This window comes from Melanotaenia boesemani, chromosome 4, assembly GCF_017639745.1.
Source record: "Melanotaenia boesemani isolate fMelBoe1 chromosome 4, fMelBoe1.pri, whole genome shotgun sequence".
Classification (NCBI taxonomy): Eukaryota; Metazoa; Chordata; class Actinopteri; order Atheriniformes; family Melanotaeniidae; genus Melanotaenia; species Melanotaenia boesemani.
The window spans coordinates 36,102,430-36,117,248 of record NC_055685.1 but is presented as its reverse complement, the minus strand read 5'-3'; the positions used below and the strand labels follow the sequence as shown (position 1 = coordinate 36,117,248).

The 14,819-nt window shown below is 40.0% G+C and overlaps 1 protein-coding gene across 5 annotated transcripts in view; it reads right to left on the bottom strand.

Moving 5' to 3' along the window:
- The window catches only part of rptor (regulatory associated protein of MTOR, complex 1), a 206,159-nt gene that overhangs the window by 45,138 nt on the left and 146,202 nt on the right, over positions 1-14,819 (bottom strand). For all 5 annotated transcript variants that reach the window (XM_041982370.1, XM_041982373.1, XM_041982371.1 and 2 more), the window contains 2 exons: positions 12,887-13,042; positions 2,904-3,022 (listed from right to left, as the gene is read on the bottom strand). In XM_041982370.1, coding sequence (XP_041838304.1) covers positions 2,904-3,022; positions 12,887-13,042 — 275 coding nt within the window. The remainder of the gene's footprint in view (positions 1-2,903; positions 3,023-12,886; positions 13,043-14,819) is intronic.

Here is a 14,819-nt window from a genome sequence, read left to right as displayed (position 1 = left end):
CAGTCGAGACCGTTCAGAACTGAGTCATTCAAATCTCAAGTAAATTGGAAAAAAAAGCCGTCTCAAACTAATCAAAACCAGTCAAGGTCAAGCCTAAATCACATTAAACACAGAGACAAATCGGTTGAGTCTCAAACAAAATCAAATAAGACAAGTCAGAGTAAAATTTTGCCATGATGCAATAGAAGTATTAATCGGAATTTACAACAAGTGAGGATACTTGAAATGTCTGCAATCGATAGAGGAGTCGAAGAGCAAAGACAAGCATCGACTCTGGGGAGAAGTCAGTCCAAACAAATCGGAGTAAATAATGACTCATCTGGGAAATTGTTCACATCTTTCTGTGCTTTCCATGAAAAAAAAACACGGTGCAGAAAAAAGATTCTTTAAAATGTGCACACATGGTCTTTGTGTAACTTCCAGGTTTGTCAATACGCAGGCTGAATTATTAAATTAAGATTGTAATGGGAGTGGAGGGGTCATTCATCGATGTCTTCACTGTTAATAGATATGAACAGGTGGGAATTTGGGGATTCAGAGTTTTTGATTTCACAAAGCAAGTCTTCATTTTTGTCCAGGCAAGTTGATTTGTACAGCACATTTCATGCACACGACAATTCAAAGTGCTTTACATAAAACATTAACAGCGTTACAGCGGGGTGCAGGAAGCAATAACAAGTGCATTTAAAACAAACTTTAAAAGAAATAGAAGTAGTAAAATAAAAACAGAAAAAAATAAAGTTCCAGTGAGGAATTAACAGTTGTTCTGATAAAAGGCAGCAAACATAAAAGTTTTTAACCCTGTTTAAAACTGCTGAGTCAGCAGACCTGCAGTTTTCTGGGAGTTTGTTCCACATGTGAGGAGCATAAAAGCTGAACGCTGCCTCTCCACGTTTAGTTCTGACTCTGGGAACAGAAGTAGACCTGATGACCATGCGGGATCTGGTTTCTTCATAATGAACCAGAAAGTCCTGAATGTATTCTGGTCTTAAACCATTCAGGTCTTTGTAAACTAACAGCAGATTTTTAAGTTGATTCTTTGACAGACAGGAAGCCAGTGTAAAGATCTGAGGACTGGAGTTCTAGGATCTTCTTTCTTGGTCTTAGTGAGGACTGGAGCAGCAGCGTTCTGGACTAACTGCAGCTGTCTGATGGACTTTTTAGGAAGACCTGTGAGGACAGCATTACAGTAGTCCAGTCTACTAAAGATAAATGCATTGACAAGTTTTTCTAAATTCTGCTGAGTCATCAGTCCTTTAATCCTCAATATATTCTTTAAGTGATAACAAGCTGATTCCACATCTGTCTTAATATAACTGCTAAAATTAAGGTCTGAGTCCAGGACTACTCCCAGATTTCTGGCTTGGTTAGGGTTAGGGTTAGGGTTAGGTGTCAGTGAGTGGTTCTTAACATAACTAAAACATGCCTGTTGCTCATTGTTGCACTGATTCTAGTGAAAATGATCACAGAAAATACAAAGAAGAAAACTTTATATTATAAAAAATTCCCTCAAAGCTGAGATGCTGCTTGTCTGAAGCCAACCGAGGAAACAACAGTGTCTTGGTATAAGCAGAACTATAAACGTGGTGAGGATGGGTGGTGGACTAGGGCAGTTATTATAGAGTCACAGCAAAAACTAGACTCTTCTCTGCTGCACCAAACCTGGGGGACTCGTAGGACCTTAATTGCATTTGCAGAAAAGTAATGGCCTTTTGGAGGAAGGAATTGCCAGAGGGAGGAAGGAGTGTGTGCATTGAAAAGTGATCGTTTTAGCTGTGTAACCATGTGGTGAAAACACAAGCACACATGCACTGTTTTAATTACACTCCAGGAAATTAGAGGACACTCATTTTCAGAATCACTCATGATGTGGACGGCAATAAAAATCTAGTTCAAATTTTTAATTCTTAATGTGGTAAGCTCTTATCAACCTAATCAGAGCTCAAGCAGGGATAAATCATCTCCTTCGATATTTGTGCATCATGTCTACCACAAGGTTCAATTTTGGGTCTGAGTGCAGTGGCACCCTGCATATCAAAAGGATGCCACGACAGGTGGGCATTTGCTTTGCAAACTGTAAAGGTTACAGTAGGCTGGGTCATGAAATTCCTGTGGTGTACATCCGCTGTCTCACCGCTGTCTGTGCCTGTTTGCACACAGCCCGTAAGTCTTGAACTTTCATGGTAAAATTGATGGTATTTAATCTATGCAGAAAAGGGCCAACAGGCACATCCTTTCAACTTACGAGAAACACATGAACAACTTTGAGCTCTACAAATACATTCATGAAGCTGATGTAGGCTTATTGTAAAACAACTTAAGAATAATTTTAAGAAGATTTGTACTAAGATATTTGTGAATGAGGCTCATTGTTTAAATTAATTCCTCTGCAGCTCCCTGAACATGTTGGATGCAATATATCAAGGAACATTAAGATTTATAACAAGATGTAAACTCCTCATTTATCACTGCATTTTATGCTCTGGTTAATTGCTCATCATTATCTGCATGTAGATATTGGTACAACTTTATTTACAAATCCATCCTTTGACTTATTTATTCTCTTAAATGCCACACAGACTGTACAGTCATAACCCCCCAGCTATCTAGTTTTATCCTGTTCAGGAATTTTAAACTAATTTTAAGCACACTGGAAAAAGCAACATTGAGGTCTTGTTTCTATTCTTAGTCATTTTAAAATGATGGCTCATCTTACTGATAGCTGTAAAAAGAATACCAACTATCTGTACAGTGCTGCGTATTTGTAGCTACTTGTGCATTTTGGAACAGGTCACTCTTGAAAATGAGACCTTGTGTAACAATGTAAAATCAAATCAATCATGCAGGTTGAAAATGTTGGGGAAAAATGTGTTAACAACTTCAAAGATTCAAACATAACAAACCTTGTAGGCGATGCTGTTGAGGACTTTCATGGCCAGATCAGATACTTCGGGAAAAGGGTCGGCAGCCAGATGTAGCAGCACCCTCCAGATCTGTGTGTAAACACTGTTGAAGGACACACCTAGAAAAGAAAAAGAGAATTCAAGCAAATATAGTGAATGTTACATGTCTCAAGGGCTCATCTTATTAGCTAAATGCTTTCTGTCCTGCTCAGTTTTCCTTCTTGCAGTTGTTCTTTATGACTGCAGTTTTGTGAGGGAAATAAATGACTTCTCGTGTCCACTGATGCACTTTATTACACACAAACACTTACACACACATGGTTTAAACAGCTGGCTTTCTACATTTACTGGAGCTAAATGTCACAAAAGCAGAGCTCCTCCTGTCGGTAACGGTTCGGGTCTGCTGTTGCTCTTCTTTTTTCTCAATTTCTCAACTCTGGTATCACTTCTGTCTGAATAGTAATTCATCAGCTCGTTCCGTCTTCTGCTGTTTCCTGCAGAGTCGCCTCCTGGCATCAGATTGTTAAAATCTCAACCACCAGCAGGTTGAGCCTTACCCTGACATTTCATGTTCTTTTTCTTTTGTTTTTCTTAGCTTTGCCTCATTCTGTCACCTGTTTTCTTCTTCCCACTCCAGTCAGCTCTTGCTCCCAGTTCTCTGATTTTCTCCTGTTCGCTTCCTTGCAGAAGTTTCCAACCATTCATACAGTCCAGTAAATTTGACCAAGAGGTGAGCAATATCTCCTTGCAGTTTCCATTTTTCCAAACGCTCTTAGCAAAAAAACCCTGTATAGTACTGAGAAGAATAGTGAAAGACTTAAATTTGGACCCATTTATTTCTGAGATTCCTCACCAGAGAGCACTTGAGGGGAGGTTAAATAGTCCCATGTTTCAAAGAGTGAAGACCAGTGAGGGTTGATTGAAAGAGGAAGAAAGATAGAGCTCAGGGAAGCGGGAAGGAATCTGATGGAAGGGCAGCCAGAGGGTTTGTTGATGGAGGAAAGAGGAAGAGGGAATCTCAAGTGTCCTTTGACATAAGGGAAAGAGAAAGAACGGCCAAAGGGACAGCAAAGAGGAAAAAAAGACACCATGAAGAAGGTGAAGCAGATGAGATGGAAAAAACTGGAGAGTCTAAGCGTGAAAGAGTGTTCTAATGTGGCAGGATGCGATTATCAACAGTTAGCCAGCATGCTAGCTGCTGCATGATGAAAAATGTGAAATGTGGTTCCTTTTCCGTTTCACTACAGCTCTACATTACAGATGCACATAAATTACCACTGCACCACCTCTTCATAGTCCGCAAGACAGAACATGGCCAAGAAAATCACTGAGTGGCTGAAAACTGCAGCGGCGCCTCGTCCTGATGGGACACTTATGTCATTTACGTAGAGTAAAATTAATGCATGTTATAAAGATGTTATACATCGACTAAATCAACCACGGCAACGCTCTTTTTATTGCATTCTCAATTCTGGCAGAGGACATGAAATACCGTTAACCCTGTAGCTGTTTTAAGATTTAAATAGTGAAACATAAAAAGAAGCATCACAATGTTGGAAAGCAGAGAAAAATCTCCTCTGTGAAGCACATTGTACATTTACTCCACTGGGACGTGTAATCTGTGCAAAGCTGTAAATCACATCTGTGATGCTCTTTATATGAGAGAAAGCCTCAAATGCACTGACACAGCAGACGTGAGTTTAAGTGCTTGATGAGACAAAATATGTCAGCTGAGACAAGTCTGGTAGAAGCACTGTTGCAGGGCATTCAGCATTCATGGCAAGATTCAGTTGGCCAACTGCTGCAGGACACTTAAAAAATGTCTTCAGACTCATGGTCGCTATGGGATGAATCTGACTTTGTTGATCAAAACATTTCCACTTACACCATGTAAAAGCTTCAAACTGATGCTTTTGAGAGCACTGTCCTGCTAGCTGCTATCCATGTAAAACCCTTCAGCATGTTGGATTTCAGGCTCCACACATGAAAATAAGCGTCATTCCAGGATACATGAATTCAAGTCTCTCCCACCATATTCTTCAAGATGCCATTAAATTCATTAACAGATCAGAGATTTGTAATGAAACACTGGCATGATGTTACACTGTGTTAAGGTTGTGTAAAATTAAGGGAGCTGCATCAGTGATGTGCGGTCAGGGGACGCAGGTCATGATAAAGAAAAAAACATGACCCAGTGTCAGCCATCATGAACAGTTTCTTTATGGAAGATCTGAAAACAAAAGACTGGAAAGTCACATCTGGACACACACAGCACCTCAGATCATTTGAACAATATGGAGAGCACTGGAAACATCAAATTCACACATGAAGAGGAAACAAACCGAACCCTAAACTTCTTGGACATGAAAGTTCACCAACAGACGACGGCGGTATAAAAATCATGGTAACAGAAAACCCACACACACACCGATCAATACCTTCTCTGGACTTCAGAACACCCTATAACACACAAACTTTATGTAGTCAGGACACTTTATGAACGGGCCAGTGTCATCACGGAGCAGAAAGATCGACATGAGGAAGAAGAACAAACACGACGCGCACTGACACATTGCCAATATCCAAAACGGGCCAAAATCAAACGAGCACAGCAGGTCAAAAACAAAGACTAACATCAAGGAAAGAACAAAACCCAAACAAAAAACATGGTGACCAAACCATACATCAGGGGAATTAGAGAACACGTACAGAGAACAACGAAAAAACACAAAATCAATGCAAAAACAACACCACACATCTCCTGGTACACCCAAAAGACAAGACTGACTCAGACCAAAAATGCAACATAACAGATGAAATGCAAAATACGTGAAAAAAACGTACATAGGAGCGACAGGGAGAAGATTTAACACAAGAAAAAATGAACAGGACGACTCACAAGAACACAAAAAGAAAAAGCTGAACAGGTAAACCTCAAATCAACCATATCAAGGCAAATTTATTTGTATAGCACATTTCATGTACAAGACAATTCAAAGTGCTTTAACATTACAGCAGGGCGCAGAAAGCAATACAAGTGCATTAAAAAACAAAGATTAAAAGAAATGCAATTAATGAAATAAAAAAAAGAAGGAAGATGCTAAAATAAAATAGATAAAATACAAGAAATAAAGTTCCAGTGTGGGGAAAGACAATATTAAAACATGATTCCAGCTTAAAAGAACCAGATGTAGATTTTGACTTTTAAATAAAAACTAGTTCCATTGCAGCAGAGAACAGGTCAGTCTTCAACCTTGATTTAAATAAACTGAGTGTTTCAGCTGATCTGAGGCTTTCTGGGAGTTTGTTCCAGACATGTGGAGCACAGAAGCTGAATGCAGCTTCTCCGTGTCTGGTTCTGACTCTGGGAACTGATAAGAAACTGGATCCAGATGACCTGAGGGTTCTGGTAGGTTCATACTGGGTCAAGAGGTCACTGATGTATTTTGGTCCTAAACCATTCAGAGCTTTCTAGACCAGCAGCAGAACTTTATAGTCTATTCTCTGACGAACAGGCAGCCAGTGTAAAGACCTCAGACCACTGCAAAAGAAAAAACTAATCATGGACTGGGACAACGCAAAAATCATCGTCTCGGAAAGCAACAAATTCAAATGCTGGATCAATGAGGCCACAGGAATCAGGAGGCGAGCATAGAACACCTTCATCCGTGGTGAGGGGGCTTTCATGTTGTCATATAATAGCATAGGCTATTGTGATCAATGTCCACACATTGTCCCTATTTTAAGAAAAAAAGTAAGGTTATATGTTGTTATTTTAACTGAGGCTTTATGGAAGGACCGGGCTCAGACAGAAAGCAGTATTTATGATGGGTTTTTAGTACTTGCATAAAGGGGGTCCCCAAAGAAAATAGGTTGGGAACTACTGGTCTAGTCCACTAAAGATAAATGCATAAATCATGCTGAGTCATCAGTCCTTTAATCCTCCAGATGTTCTTTAAAGTAATAACAGGCCGACTTCACAACTGCCTTAATGTACCTGCTAAAATTCAGGTCTGAGGCCAGGACTACTCCCAGATTTCTGGCTTTGTTGTTGGTTTTTAACTTAGCCGTTTGAAGCAGACTTTAAGTCTTCTTTCGCTCTAAAAACAAATATTTCAGTTTTGTCTTTGTTTAACTGAAGGAAGTTCTGACACATCCAATCTTTAATTTGACTGATGCAGTTGATCAGTGTTTGGATCGAAATATAGTCTCCTGGTGAGATGGTTATGTAGATTTGTGTGTCATCAGCATAATAATGACAACATATTTACTTATTTTCTTTTTTATTTGAATGTTTCTTCATAATGTGGGCGAGTGGGAGCATGCAGATGGAGACCTGGTGGCACTGCACGGTGTAGTTTTATTTATTTATTTATTTTTTTACTCAGATTTCATAATGATGATGATGATAAAGTATTGATTTCTATAGCGCTTTTCAAGGAATCCAAAGCACTTTACATTGTATCCATTATTCATTCACTCCTCATTCATGCTTGGTGATAGTAGCTACATGTGTAGCCACGGCTGCCCTGGGGCAGACAGTCGATTTACGTCTACGGCCTCTCCGACCACCACCAAAAATTCATACGTCAGACACTGGAGGCAAGACAGGTGAAGTGTCTCGCAGTCCCTGTATTTTAAATGGGATTCAAACTAGCTAAATATCGTGCCAAATGGTCCCACCCAGTTTTTCAGACGGGCTAGTAAAATGTTCTGGTCGACTGTGTCAAATGCAGCACTGAGACCCAGTAGCACCAGGAAATGTTTCTGCTATTTGTGCTCAAGCGAATGCCGTTGAAGACCTTAACTAGAGCAGTCTCAGTCTCAGTCCTGACTGGTAGAGATCAGAACAATTACTTAGAGTCACAAAGGTGTATACTTGTAGAAATAAAGCTTTTCTGTGGTTTTACTAAGAAAGGGGAGGTTTAATATCTGCCTATATCTGCTCATGGGTAAGGCTGTAACAGGCAATGCTTTCCTGGTTGGTTCAGCATGAAAACAGCTTTCACACAACAAAACACTCACACAGACGTTCTGAGTCTCTACAGCCTTACAGGATGTCCAGTGGTTTTTCCTCTGTCTTACATATCTAATGATAGTAATGATGATAATGGACTAGATATCTATAGCGTTTTTCAAGGCACCTAAAGTGCTCTGCAGTGAATCCATTATTCATTTACTCCTCATTCATATTTTCCAGCGGTAAGCTACATGTGTAGCCACAGATGCTCTGGGGCAGACTAACCCAAACATGGAAGCCAATCCAATGCAACCACCGCCGAACTAGCGATGCCAAAAGGAGGGTGAAATGTCTTGTCTAATTACATTAACAGATTCTAACAGCCAACAGTCACTGAAGCCACCCACATTTGACTGCAGATTAAAGGATCAGAAGCAAACTGGGGTTTGGTTTCCTGAGGTCACTGGTCTGTACACATGAGAGACTGAAGAGGCTGAGAAATCGTACCACCAGACCTCCACTTTTCCTCTTGAGCTGCAGTCACCCCGTAGAAAACTGTGACAGTATCGCAATATAGCTGAAAAATTCAAACCAAAAGCTCTGAATCTCGGCTGCATTTGTCTGACTTCTTTATCCTTGACACTACGCAGCCAAACAGAGGCAAGAGTGTTGCTGCTACAGTGCTGTAGCATTTTTATAGTAGTAGTAAGTCAATAAATCACTACTCCAACTCTGCCCTCCCACACAGTTTTTCTATCCTGCTGCTTTCTTGCAGGCCAGTGTCCAGCAGCTCCTGCTTTCATCATTTATGGCTTCAATTATTCCCAAACTCCTGCAATGACAACCATCCCTCAACACTTCTTTGTAGATGTGTTCAAACAGAAAAGGCATTTCAATAAGAGAGAAACAAGTTAATTCAATTTTCATGTGGGATTCAGAACAAAGCCTCACAGGTCTTCTGAAAATAACTTCGAACCAAACAGAAAATAGGAGCAAAAAACAAACAAGCCAGACTGACGAGTCTACAATGAGCCGAAAGTGGTTTTAAGTGGCAACAGATTACAAAAAACCAAAGAACTGATTCAGGACAAATCTGCACTCAGGCATGTTGTGGTCTTTTTGCTTCCTTCCACTCACTTCTGATGCTCGGTTTATGGATGCAGCACTGAGGGAGACATGTTTACCCTGTTTAAACAGGAAGCTCATACCAGCAATAAAGTCCCACAAGTAGCGTGAAAGAGACTTTAAACGAGCACCGAGTGTTTGATTTGCTGGATGAAAGGGTGAAGACAGCAAGCGTGGTGCCAGGCTGCTTTTATTGTTTTTCTTTCATCAATAATTTCATTCCTGGCTTTCTTTCTTCTTCCATTTCTTTTTTTTTTTTTCAAATAAGCCTGAAAAAAAGAAAAACTTCACATCAGCAGATGTGACGAAGCTCAGTTTAAGCTGGATTTCATCATTTGAAATAAACCCCTGATTCTAAGATGATATGATGAAGGTAAAACGGCTTCATCTCACAGTATTATTAGAAAAAAAATGTGCATCTAAAAATGTACATGAGTTTGTGTAAATAGATTAAAATTGTAGACTGTGTTTATTAGTTGGGGTAAAAAACAAAGAATCTGACTGATTCTTCAGAGGATAGATGTTAAGATAACTTTAGTTGGGCTGCATTCATTTAAAGTAGAAATCCAAGAGAACATGTGGGAAAGAAAATTTCATTATATTTCCTGAAACTGTTTTAATGTGAGTTAAATCTGCTGTTCTGAGGTTGATTTATTTGACATTTTGTGGATAAAAAACCTAAAACAAAACAAGAAGAGAAGCTGGAAAAACTACCACTGGTTTGCAACTCCAACAGTAAGAAAGAAGGTACGAGACACAGAAAGTTTCACTTTCCTCCTTTTTCTTTTTCTGTGGCAAACAAACTGACTAGTGTAAGCCCACCAATCACCTGAGAGAAGCAGTAGGTGAGGAGGTTCAGCCCCTCTTTTCTCTGATTCCCTTTGCACATCTGTAAACCCTCTTTATTTGGCCACAGAGCTCTTCTGTCCATTTCTGTCCTTGGCTGAGGGTTTCTTCCCCAGCGGGGCCAAAAGGTCGCCACTTCCCTTCAGAGCCAACATGACCCTCAGTTTGTTTATTTCTGCATAATCTCTTTCAAGTACAGTTCACAGTTCATTCATAAAATAGACCTTCTGCACTTCTAAGGGTGCAACACTGTCCCAGCCGCTGTATGTATGTAAGTTTTTCTTGGAGAAAATAAGTCACTACATATTCTGTATTTTTCACCGTATCTATTCTGCTGTGTGGAGGTCTGAAGAAACATCTGTAAAAGCATTCTACAGCTGACATACACACCTCAGAAAAGAGCAATAAGGACAAAAAACAAAGCAGAATACAGACAATAAGCAAACATGCCTTTTATAAAATCAAGCACATTAAAAACGGTTAAATTTAAAACAGTGCAAATAATGTGCAAAGCAAGAAATAATCTATTACCAAAAATATTCAGAGAATGTTTATAGAAAGAGAAGGAAGCTATAATCCAAGGAGAGATCAAAATATATATAAAAAAATGTGCATATCCAGCTGTGGATGACTTTGTGGAACATTTTGGAGCAAGACATATATTTTTTATTTAGTATTTATGGATTTTGGCCATTTATGTAAAGTATATATGTTTTATTTGTATGTCTGTAGTAAATACTGTATGTTTATTGATATGGATATTTAGCTGGTATATTTATTAACTTGGATAATTATGTAGTATATAGACATATAAACCATGATGAGTAGAAAGGGGTGGGAATTCAAAAAGCGTGTATACTTCTTCCCACTCCTTTTTCTAACTTCCTAAAGTCATTATTTGATGAGCAGTGGGGTCAATCACGGGAGGAGCTTCCAGTGGGAATGTGAAAGAGCCTTGGAGAAAAACAGCCCTTGGAAGGTCAGTTTTTTCTGTTAAGGTTGCTAAAGTGTGAAACTCTTTGTCAGCTAAATTGAAACGGGACCCAGATTTAAGGGCTTTAAAAAAAAAACTAAAGAGGGTTTCAAAATGTTTGCATTTTCAGACTGAATGTATTGTTTTGTGTATTGTAATGTAATGTATGTAAGGACGAACATTGCATATTAGTCTTGGCTATAAATGTTTTGGTGTGATACATGTTTATTATATACACTTGTCCCTTTCAAATAAACTAATAATAAATGAATAATAATACAATATTAGTATTATTATCATTTAATCTTTTTTTATTATTTTCTTCTTGTATATAGTTTCGTACGTTTGAAATAAAAAATGTATTTATTAATTCGAACTACATCATTGGTGCTGATAAGAGACTCTTTCTTAAATGATGAATAAACAGATAAAACACAATTTTAATTTAAAACAATACACCAGCCTTAAAGCTTTATGTGGGGCCAGACTTCCTGTTTTAAACTAATCCGTTGGGACAAAACACCCGAGGAAAGTTGCCATTTCGCCTCTGCTATATGATGCACTTTGACACCCAGAGCTGAAGTGCTTTAACCAGACTTGTGAGCTGTGTGTGCATCTGTGTGCTGCACAGCTTGTAGAAGTGCAAAAAGCTGCAGATTTCTCACAGGCTGTGAAAGAGATTCATTTCTCCTCTGGATTGGGAATATTGTAAATGTACCACAGATTGATGTTTTATATTAAAATAGATGATAATGTGCAGTTTAATAACTAATTCCCTGGAACTCCTCCTGAGTGCTCTGAGAACAAATCCACGATACAAAGATTTTTATTATTACCAGAATCTTGGTAAATGAGGCTCATTGTCCTTTTACAATGTAGGCAATGTTAGCCAAGCTTTAGCTTTCAGACAGATATTTGACTCTACGACACATTGAGTTGAAAAATAACAACTGATGCACACCAAATACTTCACATATGACCTGATAACCCTTTCCAGAATGATGGCCAGCAACAGTTCATTCGCTAGGAGGATTTCTGATGTCTTTCCTCCTTGACACCATCGTCATTTGACGCTGCCCCTCCTGTTTTCTGGCTCAGTTAATGACATGGATGGGATTTATCATGTGTTGTTGTTTCTTGAAGGTTGTTTTTACCCAAATTTAGGACCTGGTACAGTATTAAGGTAACCTCGTTCACATGATGCACACTGTTATAAAACAGGTTTTCTGTTCAAAATCTTGGGTTCAAGGCATTGTGCTTGAAGTTTCCACAGGCTGACCGGTCCCTAACATGAATAAAGCCTGGTCCACACATAACGATTTTTTTAATCTTATGAGATTTTTTTATCTGGTCGAGTTCTCAAACGTGAGATAAAAAAAAATCAGTTTTGACCATACTGTGTGCTCCGAAAATGTAATCACAGAACAACACACACGACGATGCTGTACCGCAACTCATCTACAATCTAGTCCTCCGAGTCGGACAAACCTCAAAACATAGAAGAACAACAACCGGTAAAAAACGAAGAAGAAAAAACATAGTACCAATCGGAAAACACAACACACAGCATGGAAGAGGATGTTTAGGACAAGGGAATGATGGTGGTCTTGGGACTATTGTTAACAGACACAGAACTGGAAAAAAATAACAGACTGGAGACGGCATGAACACAAACTTTATTTACTTCCTTGTTCCCCAGCTAGCTCACTCTCTGATTGGCTATATTCCGTACTACATCCCCATCCACGCAGTCAGAATGCACGAGTCGTCGGCGTTCCTCAGAAACCAGCTCTGAAATATTAAACATGTTCAATATTCCCGATTGTCGGCTACAACCTGTTACGGAGAGGATTATGGGGACAAATCGGCCCATAACACACCTCAGACCACATGATAGCTGGACAGGGAAATCTCATGATGATCGGGCGTTGGCTGTTCGAGGTCGGGATAAGGCAAAATAGGGACAAAAACAGCCCAAAAATAGTGTGTGTAGCAGGGTTAACATACTCAGAGTTCCCTGTTTAATTAAATTTAACACACTAGTAGAGCTGGAGCTCTAAAACTACTGGATGGTTTTACCTATAAGGGAGTTGAGGGATGAGTACGAGGAAACCCGTCGCATCTTGTCAATGGTTTCGAAGGAAAGGATGTATTCATCGTTGTCGGGGCTCCCCAGTGTGCTGCTGGCGCTGCTGCTGGTGCTCAAGTTTCCAGGAGAAAAGGCTGCTGGTCCACCTGGAGGAGAGAAAGCAACAGATTACAGAAATACAATCTTTTGTGTTTGGGGGAAATATGAAAAGCAGTTGTTGTACTTAAGGGCAAAGCTCTAACTTCAGCTTTCAGGTTCAGCTATGTGTTCCTTTAAAGGTCCCATATTATGCAAAATTCACTTTTTAATGGTTTTGGAACAGTCATACTGGTCCCCCCGCATGTGTAGGAGACCCGTAAGTGTGAAACTCTTTCAGGCGCTCTCTCTCCCCCCTGCTCCACCTCTAGGGAAGTAAGCGCTGAAATGAGCTTGTTTGAAAGCGTGTACGTTATGACGTCATAAGGGACAATAACCACTCCCCACAGAGCGATGGACCCGTCTACCGGCTCTCAAAGCCCGCCCTCTAAAAATCACCTAGCGCCCAGTGTTTTTCCCTCTTCGGCAACCCTCGTTAGCGGACATGGCTAAGCGACAGAAGCACTGTTCTGTTTGTGGCTGCATAAATGAACACGAAAACGTTTTTTACTTCCATCCACTGAACCCACGAGGACTGAGTGGATTAATTTTATTTTTGGAGGAAATGTACCCGGAAAACTTCCAAAGGTTTTGCATGTCTGTGGCCAGCATTTCAAAGAGGACTGTTTCCACAACATGGGTGCATGGAAAGCAGGCTTCGCCAACCGTTTGAAGCTGAAGCCAGGTTCAATACCAACTGTCCGTGACACAGCTGGAGAGGTAAGAGCTGGCAGTTATTTTATCGTTTCGGCCTTATTAGTCTGATAGCTTGAAAATATATTAACCTGTCAATCACCTCATGACGGGCGATGCGATGGGCGGAGCCAACAGCTGAGCTGCTCCACCAGGGTTCCGCCCACCATAAACGGCACATTTCTGAAGCTGCTAAAAAGAGGGAGGTGAAGAGAAGCCGCTGCACTCAAACTGAGGGTCGATTTGTCCATACCATGGCGGAAATATTTCATTTAGATATTAATGAATGGTCTCAGATTGGGAATAAAGTGTATAATATGGGACCTTTAACTCTCAGCTCATTACTCTACCTCGGACAAACTCATCCTCCTATCAAACTGAAAATGGAGACTGGTTGAGAAAGGAGATCAGCTCTGCTCTGTGCTCACTAAAGATAAACACCTCTGCATATTGGAGTGAGCACTGGCGGCGGCTGTAGGTTATGTTGTTAACCAAGAGCTTGTGATTTAGCGCTACTCAGCCTGGCGGCGGCACACATCATGAGAGCGGCTAGCTTCAGCTTTCTGGCTTGTAGAACAGAAGTAACAGCAGGTTGTGCTAAAGCGAGCTAAAATAAAATAACTACGACTGACAGCAATCAGGATTATCATGAATAATCTGTTAGGAACGTAATGGTGGAACCTTTCAATTTCTCAGACATTTTAGATAAAACCTTGCTAACCCAAAGCAACATGAAACAAGAGTAAAAGGATGAAGAAGTTCAAATAAAACTAGAATTTGATGCTCCTACAAAACATGTCTAATGCTGAACAAATGCAACCTGCAATGCTAAAGAAGCTGAAAAACCTGATGCTGAAGTCTCAGCAGTAGTTCTAGAGTTGAAAAGCAAATAGGAAAGACATGAATCTCAAACTTACAATGTTCAAGCTTAACGTAAACTAGGGAGAGGCAACTCTGATCCTCAAGGGTCACTGTCCTGCAAGTTTAAGATGTTTTCCTGCTCTAACAAACTGGATTTAAATTACATGGGTTTAACAGCTTGTGGTCAAGTTCTGCACTGAGGTGTGTTCAAACAGGGAACTATCCAAAACCTGC